Consider the following 9,333-nt stretch of genomic DNA (forward strand, 5'->3'; position numbering starts at 1 on the left):
GTACGGGACAGAGAGAAACCGCATTATATAGCAGTACGTCTTGCTTTTTATTTCAATTATTCCGTTTTGTAGAATATTTGTTATATCGTGGGTAATTTTATACATGTAAATGATTATTTTCACAGTGTTTGTGTCATTTTACCGTCACGTTTGCTTTGTATTTCCCTCATCGCTGGTTTAAAGTGTTAGCTATGTGGCTAACGGAGCTGTTGTTGAAGTCTCAAGCTTTGTGAGGGATTTTAACAAGATTAAAGTTTGAAATAAACTGATCGCTTGATCGATTGTTACTTAAATACCTAAAAAAATTTGTGAATCTATTCGTGTTATTTAGCACAGTGTGATGAATCGAATCATGCAGTTTAGTACGGTACAGTGAATCGATTCATGTAATTTAGTACAGTATAATGAATCGATTCGTTTTCGCATTGATTCGATTTGTAGAATATTTGTTTTATCGTGGGTTATTTTGTACATGTAAATGATTATTTTCACAGCGGTTGTGTCCTTTGCTTTATATTTCCCTCATCGCTGGTTTAAACTGTTAGCTACGTGGCTAACGGAGCTGTTGTTGAAGTTTCTAAATACTTAAAAAATCTGTGAATCGATTCACGTAATTTAGTACAATATAATGAACTGATTCATGTAGTTTAGTTTAGTACACTGAATCGATTCATGTAATTTAGTACAGTATGATGAATCGATTCATGCCATTTAGTACAGTATACTCAGTCAATTCATGTCATTTAGTACAGTATGAGGAATTGATTCATGTAATTTAGTACTGTACAATGAATCGATTCGTTTTCACATTGATTCGATTCCTCACAACAGTCCTGATATCTCGGTTTGTGTCTTTCAGGAGCCACAACATGCCTCCTGATTCTGAAGCAGAGATCCGTGAAAGTTTCCAGCGAGCTCAGAAAGCTCACAACAACAAGGCCAAGCTGGTGGCCAGTCTGAAAAACACATATGTTAAGGTAAAGGATGTTATTTTTCTAATCAGACAAAAAATAAAAACAATACAGATTTATCCTGAGTTTATGATTTTAAACCGTTTTGTGTGAATAATGTCTTGTCTGATATTCACACCGTGTGTGTTTTGTGTGTTGTGTAGTTACAGAATAAGGCAGATTTCCACGAGGAGTTTCTGCGCTGCCTAAAATATGCACTGATCGTGTACACCAGAGAGCCAGCAGTGGAAAGTGTCATTGACTTTGTGGTGAAGTTTTCCACCAGCTTCGAGACGCCCGTCAGTGAGGAGGAAGAGGATGAAGAAGAGGAGGATACATTTCTGAACTTCTTGTTCAACTTTCTGTTGGAGGTAATCTACAGCAGAGGATGCAGTAATGCAATAATTCTGTGAATATGTTTGACACAAATATTGTCTGTCGCAGTGTCACGGGGTGAGCAGCCATGCTGTGCGGTTCCGGGTCTGTCAGCTGGTGAACAAGCTGCTGGGCAGTCTGAGTGAGAACGCACAGATCGACGACGGGCTGTGTGAACGGATCCACGAGGCCATGTTGATCCGTGTCACAGATAAATACCCCAATGTCAGGATACAGGCCGCGCTCGCCATGGCCCGCCTGCAGGATCCCGAGAACCCTGATTGTCCCACCGTCAAAGGTAAACACACCGCTACAGCCATTACTGAACTATCACAGTCTGAATTGCTTTGGAGTACTTTGTTAGCGATGTAGTTTCTGTTCAATTAATGTAAAATTGGATAAGCTGATTTCAGATGTATATAAAGGAGCTTTACTGTAGGGAATAAGGGAAAGGAATAATTTGTGTGTGTGTGTGTGTGTTTACAGCCTACATGCTGCTGCTAGAGAACGACTCAAACCCTGAGGTGAGGAGAGCCGTCCTGTCCTGCATCGCACCCTCTGCCCTCACGCTCCCCAAAATCTACAGACGTACTCGAGATGTTAAAGAGAAAGTCCGCAAACTGGCTTATCAGGTAAAGACACAGTGTATACAGCCTGGACAAAATGGTTCGAAGAACAAATAATCACAGGTGGTGATAATATTAAGTTTTATATGATGATTATTTAAAAGACAACGGTATTATTACACAATAATAGAATATGTTTAACTTTATTTGTGTTTGTGTCAGGTTCTTGCTGAAAAGGTGCATCTCAGAGCTTTAACCATTGCTCAGAGAGTCAGTCTGCTGCAACAAGGACTCAACGACTCTGCAGGTTGGTGTTGTGTGTGTGTGTACATCAGTAAGGCTAGAGAATAGATAGTCATGGACATTTCAAAAGATTGTTTGCATAAGATATTTTAGTTTAGCAGTAGGTTTTAAATTTGTGTGTGTGTGTTAAGCTTCAGTGAAGGAAGTAGTGAAGCAGACGCTCCTTCCCTCCTGGCTCCGTTTCCTTCAGGGAGACGTGCTGCAATTACTACACAGACTGGACGTTGAGAACTGCGCAGACACCGCAGTGTCCACACTGCACGCCCACTTCTCAATGGTAACGACCCCTGAGGACCTTCTGAACGCAGCGAAACTAAACGACAGGTGAAGAGGAGGAAGCTATTCAGTGAACATTACAGTGCTTTTGCATAATGTTTATTTCTGATTTTAGCACCCTTTGTATACCACTGCATTAAGAGTGTGTGTGTGTGTGTGTGTGTGTGTGTGTGTGTGTGTGTGTGTGTGTGTGTGTGTGTGTGTGTGTAGAAAGCTGATCCCATTAGATGCCCTGACTTGTGAGAACGTCCTGTATTGGCGCGCACTTTGTGAGTTTGTGAAAAGTAAAGGAGATGAGGGGGAGGAGCTTCTCGACAAACTCTTACCTGAGCCTGCTCTGTTCGCTGAATACCTGTACAGGTAAATACATGGAGCGCTGTACTTCAGTATGTACTGCACTTTCCTGTTCAAACACACCTCACACAGGTGATAACGGATCGTGCATGTGCTACACACACATGGTAAATTTGTGCCATTATGTGTGTTTCTGTTCTTTGTGTGCAGTTACATGAAGACCCTTCCAGCCATGTGTGAAGATCACAGAGCTGATCTGACTCAGCTGGAGTCTGTGATGATGAAGGAGTTCATCACACAGCAACTCATCCAGCTAGTCGACTGCTTGGACACTGCAGAGGAGGGAGGGAGGTAATGTACCTGCTGTACACACGATATTACCAAGAATCAGCTCTCGATCTGAACGATTACATCCAGGTTTATCGTATAAGATTACAGTAAGTCCGCACTACTAAGAACGACGTTTTGATTACGAAGTACTTCAAAGATGCAAAAGGAAAGAAGTCAAGAAAGGAAAGTTTAAGGAAAGACTTTTAACCAGATAATAATCAATTTCCTACAGTACGATCACGGTTCAGGTTCAAGTCGTCTTTACGTCCAAACTGCAAACGGTCCCTTTATCGGTTTTTCTTTTCTTTCTTCTTGTTTCCTTGCCAGAAAACGTGTGCTCGCAGTTCTGAAGGAGATGCTGGGGCTGCCGAACACACCCCTCTCTCTGGTCAGCCAGCTGGTGCAGAGACTCATGAGAATTATCCACGACGACCAGCAGTGCATCGCAACGGTATGTTCGTGTGTGGCGACAAACGCTCGGGCCGAATAAATCCTTACCCTCTCATTTCACTCTTCTGATTATTTCAAACGAGTTTAAACTGAACAAACGCGTCTGGTGTCCATGACCATCAGGTAGCCGAGATCATCTCCGACGTCAGGGAGCCGATCGTGCCTGTCACTCAAACCGAGGACGAGAACGAAAAGCGCAAGAGACAAGTCAGAGTGAGTTTTTTACACACTATACTCTACTCCAACACACTGCTGATTAGCTTGCTGGTGCCTACTATAGAGCTTACAGATTTCCTATCATATATCCATCTTTCAGCTCAAAATGTCTTTCTAGTATCGTCTTTTTGCTTAGAACCTTTGTTTCTAGTACATTCTGTTATTTCTCACCCAAATTCTTTGTCTGTCTGTACGTAGCTGGCAGAGGTGAAGGTGTGTATTATGGAGTGTAAGCAACAGCTGGAAGACTGCATCAGCGCTCAGGACTTCAGCCGCGCTGCCGAGTTGAAGAACTCCATCACCGAGCTGGAAGAGCTGAAGAACCAGTTAGCGCAGGAGAACACGCACACCGAACCTTCTAAAGAGCAGCACGCAGAAAAGGTACACACACACCTCATTTATTAGCACTGTACACACTTTATAATGCAGTAGCTTCATAACGTATGCTGTTAATTATCACGACGTTAACTTACGTTTGGCTTGAGCATGTTTAGCTTTGTGATATTTAACTTTCAGTACTAAATCTAAGCTAGTGTTATTAAAGTGTTTGCGTGTGTTTGTGTGTGTGTGGCCAGTTCTTGGTTTCAGGTCTAGAACTCTCCAATATTTCAGCTGTAAACTTTATCAAGGTAAATCGGATGTAGGTCCAGTTATGAGCAACAATGTATATTTCTATAAAGCAATAATTAAGCTTCTTCATAGCTAACCCAATAAGCTGCTTCCTAGCTGGAAATTATCTCTATGACAACAGGAACCCGATCAAATCTGAATCATTCGAAGCTCTCTGAAGCCTCTAAAAATTTCCATCCCCAGTGCAAAAAAAAAAAAATCAGCTAGATCACGCTGGAGCTGACTGCATGCTAAAGCCTGTGCCGACTGTCAGAATGTAACCATGCAATGTAAGCTTTAAGGCTAGCTAGCTACGTTAATCATTCGCTTCCTGGCTTACAGTGGTGTGTGTGTGTGTGTGTGTGTGTGTTTGTTAGAATGATCCAGAGACATTGCTGAAGTGTCTGACCATGTGTGCCGAAGCACTGAAACAGATGAACATCACCCGGGGAATCTGTCCCACCCTCAACGGCCTCCTAGATTCGCTGGTAAACACGCCTGCATTCTCACACACACAAACACTCACAACTGACAACAAACAAGAGGTGTGTTTTTAATCTTGTAATTAAAAGTTGTCCGTTCTGTAGGTGTTGCCGTGTGTGTCTAACGCGAACGCCACAGTGAGGAACATGGCTGTAGTGTGTTTGGGCACTGCGGCTCTGCACAGCAAAGACCTCGCCAAGACACACCTGGTGCTTCTGCTACAGGTAAAACACACACACACTAGTTCAATGGTTTTATATATATATATATATATATATATATATGTGTGTGTGTGTACATGCATACGTGTGTCCGTACCTTTACAGGTGAATATCTGAAAGCCAAACCTGTGTGTGTGCGCGTGTTTATAGATCACCCAGCTGGACGAGCCTAAGATCAGGATCAGCGCTCTCAGAGCTGTTGTCGATCAGCTGCTCTTGAACGGTCTAGACATCCTCCGTGATAAACCCGCCTCCCAGCAAGCGCAAACCACCGATTGGCCGGATGGCAGCGAAGGACAAACTGATCATCCAGTCGAAGAGGAGGATAATCTTATACAGAGTATTCTGAAGCTTTTGGCTGAGTTCTTGGACAGTGAGGTGTGTGTGTGTTTTGTTTTTTAATCACTCCTCTTAATTAGCATACTTTCATAAACCATGTTCTCAAAAACCCACCTAGTGAACAAGCTAGCAAAGTCATTTATATCCACCGATCACTACAACCACGAGTGGCTTCTGTAAGGTTTCAGTCAAATACGTTGTGTTTAGATCTGTGAGCTGCGCACAGAGACGGTGGAGTGTGTGTGTAAGCTGCTGTACTGTGGCAGGATGGTAAGCGTGAAGCTGCTCACTCGCCTCATCCTGCTCTGGTACAACCCACTGACTGAAGAGGACCAGAGACTGAGACACTGCATTGGAGTGTTCCTGCAGCTCTACACACACTCAAACAGGTACACACACACACACACACGATAACACCAGCTCCTATTGGCTGGCAGTCATGAGGAACTTTTTAGAAGTCTTCACCTGCTTGTAAGTGATTTGGAAGTTCAGGTGTTCTTGTTTAATTTCAGCTCTGGTCTCTGTGGTTTCCTGGAGACAAAACAAAATCGTTCCCAATAGTCCATTCAGAAAATTTAACACAAGCTTCATAAAACACTGTACGTTATTCGTCCCTCAGAACTCATCAGGAGTGTGTAGAGGAGAGCTTCATCCCCACCATGCGGACGTTATTCAACGCTCCAGCCACGTCTCCGCTCTCCGAGATCGACGCCAATAACGTTGCCGAGCTCTTCATAGAGCTCACCCGCTCCAGCGCTCAAACTCAAGTACACACACTTTCATCATCACCACCATAAGCTTGATCCATACAGAGATGGTCGTGTTACAGGACTGAGGTCGAGCACTTTCTCTTCTCTTCCGGTTTCAGGGCGCGAGCGTGCACGACTCTCTGGCCGTGCGAGTGTGTAACGAGATTCTGCGAGACACTTCTGCTCCTGAGGTGCGTCTGTACTGCAAAACCCTCGGCTCTTTAGCTATCAGCACCGATCCGGGACCCGCTAACAACGAGCTGCAGCAGCTCCTCACCTCCATCCTGCAGGTAACACTCACTCTACACACTGTAACTAGTAAAGACTAGAGGACAACAACAACACAAACAAACGCACTGCAGAAACTTCATTCCACATTACAAGCCATGATTCTTCACCAGGAAATCTCATGATGTCCAAAAACAAATCGCCGACATTTTCTCCTGGAGTTTGTGTTTAAATGAAGGAATTGAGAACAGACAGTAAAGTAGGTAGAACTTAGTAAAGCTGTGGTGATGTTACTATTGGGATCTGCTATATTAGCATTTAAAGGTTTGCTCACAAACTGTCAGCAAACTGTCAGGACTTTTAAATAAGAATTAATGTTTTTAATCAAATCAAATGAACACATTAATAAATAAAGAGCTATATTACTATTAAAAATAAATAAATCTAAGCTAATATATATATAAAATATGTCACTATTTAAAAATGACTTCTAAAATGCAATAAAAGTAATAGACATCATAAAGATGTATAAAATAACCTTATACCGGGACAGAAACGTTCAGAGTCCGTACCTGGAGGTCTGCAGTGCATCAGATCTTCTGCAAAAAGCCATTTTGCTCCACGCCGATTCAGACCTGTGGCACATCTCAAAGACTGAGTATTTCTCAGTCCTGCTCATCTGTAAGATCCTACAGTGCTTTATTTTAGCAACACAATATTCAACACATGATTTCTAGATATGGTGTAAGCAGGCTAGCCTCGTCATCTGCATATTTAATGTAAAGTGTGTGTTTGTTTGGTGGGGGCTTAGGGGGAGGGGGGGCCTGTATGAAAGCAAAACGAACCTAAACAGCCACTAATTATGTCATGGCTATCGGTGTATACATTGAAGCACCATTTGTTACCATGGAAACTAATTTCCGAGTCCAAAAATGGCTTTTTGAGTGGGTTTTCTGGGGCGTCTCATAAATACTGTAATTCCTACATACAATACACACACACACAGAAAAAAAAAATGGTTTCACATGCACAGGATAAATTTCTCCTAGCGTGTGCAATTGCACAAAGCACCGATATTTTTCCTGCTTCCATAGAAACCTTTTTATCACGTTTGTACTTAGGTTTCTGTGTGTATGTGCGTGTGGGTGTGTAGGAGGTGAAGGATAAGCACTGCGTTAAAGCCTTGGAGAAAGTGTTTGCTCGTCTTAAAGGAGATCAGTGTGTTCGAGGTGCACACACTCAGGACACAGTGCTGAATGCTCCGGATGAAAACGCCAGCGGTATACACACACTCACACACACACACACACACACACGACCCTTTGTGACACGGAGTGTGTCATGGTCACACTTTGACATCCATCACCCCATTCTTACCTTTATACCTCTTTTTCTATTGTATTATTAAAATACCCTTCGTTACAGAACTCGTCAACGGAGACGACCGCAAACCCACACGACCCAGAAGAGGTGTGTTAATAAGCGTGTTTCTCATATTTATATATTCTTTGTCACATTCTTCCTCACGTGCTTTATGTATCTCCGTGTGCAGGTCAGAAGAAAACCACGACGGCCAGGAGTGTAAAAAAACAGTCTAAAGTGAAGGAGTCTTCTGAAAGGTGGAATAATTTGCTCTCTCTCTCTCTCTCTCTCTCACACACACACACACTCACACACACACACACACATATCCTTACATGTATTCTGGTATCTAACTGTACATTTGTGTGCAGCGACGAGGAGAATGTTCCAGAAAACACACCGGCTCCGATGGCGCGTCCAAGTCGGCGCGCTAAAACAGCAGCTCTGGATAAAACCAAGCAGGATCTGACATCGCTGATGAATTACGAGGCCAGTGTGTAGGTCAGGGTCAGTCTAAACATCTCCAAACACACCTAATCTCATCCACGTGTGTTACGTTTAAGAGACGACGCCTACGATCGATATTTATCCAATGCCGAACCTCTGAGGTGACTGAGCACCTATCACCAACAAATGATCTTGATTCTCTACACTCTTCAGTGTGTGTGTGTTTAACATTAATATGCGTGAGGGGAAATGACCTCCATATAAGCTGTTATCACTCATAAATATTCATCACATATTAATACAGCTATAGTAATGATTCATAATGACACCGATATGACCTAGTCTGCTCATAAGGCTTGCTTGCTGTGTTTTTCTCCTACACTGCACTGCTCTATAGTGTTCATTCTTCTCTATTATTCATCATCTCCGCAGTGCGTAACGTCTCCCGTTTTCCATGTTCAAGTTTTGACCTTTATGGAGAGAGAGAGAGAGAGACAGAGCTAAAGCGCTTGTTATAATATCAGCAAAACTCATTTGGCATGCAAAACCCGAGGAAATCGTTCTTTTAACGTTTTATTTTTCAACTGTTTACCCCAATAAATCATTTTCTCATCATTCACCACCTTGGTTTTTATTTTCAGGAAAAAAAACCCCAGGCATATATTTTTTTTTAAAGAAGCACCTTTATTGGTCTAGTGACAGGACATTCTTTTACTTGTTCAAATCACATTAGAAAAGATAAAGTGTGTATATTTATATCTCTGTACAGTGTTTAGCACCATGTGGATACTTTCAGCTCTCACTGTAACTAATGCTCTTCTCAAAAAAACAAAACAAACAAACAGCAACAAACTCCAAAACAATATTTTTACGAGAACACCAACACAACCGTACAGCTACGAAGAAGGAAATCCCACCGCTTGTTTAACGCTCGGACCGACGCATAAGCCGTAAAAACACAATCGCACATTTATTTAAAGGCGTTTAACACACACTAGTGCACTAAAAGAGGATAGAGGAGATAAACTAGTGCAGTTCATAAAGATCAAAGGGATCCCTCCGCTTTAACACGATGAACTCGGACAGATTTAGGCCATGTCCACACTAATCCGGATATATTTGAAAACAGAGTTTA

The 9,333-nt window shown here is 42.5% G+C and overlaps 1 protein-coding gene across 2 annotated transcripts in view; it reads left to right on the forward strand.

Moving 5' to 3' along the window:
- The window catches only part of ncapg (non-SMC condensin I complex, subunit G), an 8,912-nt gene extending 95 nt beyond the window's left edge, over positions 1–8,817 (forward strand). The window contains exons 1-23 of one of the 2 annotated variants that reach the window (XM_047816129.1): positions 1–33; positions 860–977; positions 1,115–1,321; positions 1,395–1,623; positions 1,812–1,957; positions 2,114–2,198; positions 2,326–2,518; positions 2,681–2,830; positions 2,975–3,115; positions 3,422–3,545; positions 3,668–3,757; positions 3,959–4,141; positions 4,336–4,389; positions 4,747–4,857; positions 4,957–5,076; positions 5,224–5,451; positions 5,620–5,801; positions 6,032–6,179; positions 6,281–6,451; positions 7,543–7,669; positions 7,815–7,859; positions 7,942–8,008; positions 8,123–8,817. The exon at positions 1–33 is cut by the window's left edge and continues 95 nt beyond it. In XM_047816129.1, coding sequence (XP_047672085.1) covers positions 870–977; positions 1,115–1,321; positions 1,395–1,623; positions 1,812–1,957; positions 2,114–2,198; positions 2,326–2,518; positions 2,681–2,830; positions 2,975–3,115; positions 3,422–3,545; positions 3,668–3,757; positions 3,959–4,141; positions 4,336–4,389; positions 4,747–4,857; positions 4,957–5,076; positions 5,224–5,451; positions 5,620–5,801; positions 6,032–6,179; positions 6,281–6,451; positions 7,543–7,669; positions 7,815–7,859; positions 7,942–8,008; positions 8,123–8,252 — 3,039 coding nt within the window. In that variant the 5' untranslated portion in view covers positions 1–33; positions 860–869 and the 3' untranslated portion in view covers positions 8,253–8,817. The remainder of the gene's footprint in view (positions 34–859; positions 978–1,114; positions 1,322–1,394; positions 1,624–1,811; positions 1,958–2,113; positions 2,199–2,325; positions 2,519–2,680; positions 2,831–2,974; positions 3,116–3,421; positions 3,546–3,667; positions 3,758–3,958; positions 4,142–4,335; positions 4,390–4,746; positions 4,858–4,956; positions 5,077–5,223; positions 5,452–5,619; positions 5,802–6,031; positions 6,180–6,280; positions 6,452–7,542; positions 7,670–7,814; positions 7,860–7,941; positions 8,009–8,122) is intronic. The other variant, XM_027157973.2, reaches the window with a different exon arrangement.
- The last annotated feature ends 516 nt before the right edge of the window (positions 8,818–9,333 follow it).

Source organism: Tachysurus fulvidraco, chromosome 7 (assembly GCF_022655615.1).
Source record: "Tachysurus fulvidraco isolate hzauxx_2018 chromosome 7, HZAU_PFXX_2.0, whole genome shotgun sequence".
Classification (NCBI taxonomy): Eukaryota; Metazoa; Chordata; class Actinopteri; order Siluriformes; family Bagridae; genus Tachysurus; species Tachysurus fulvidraco.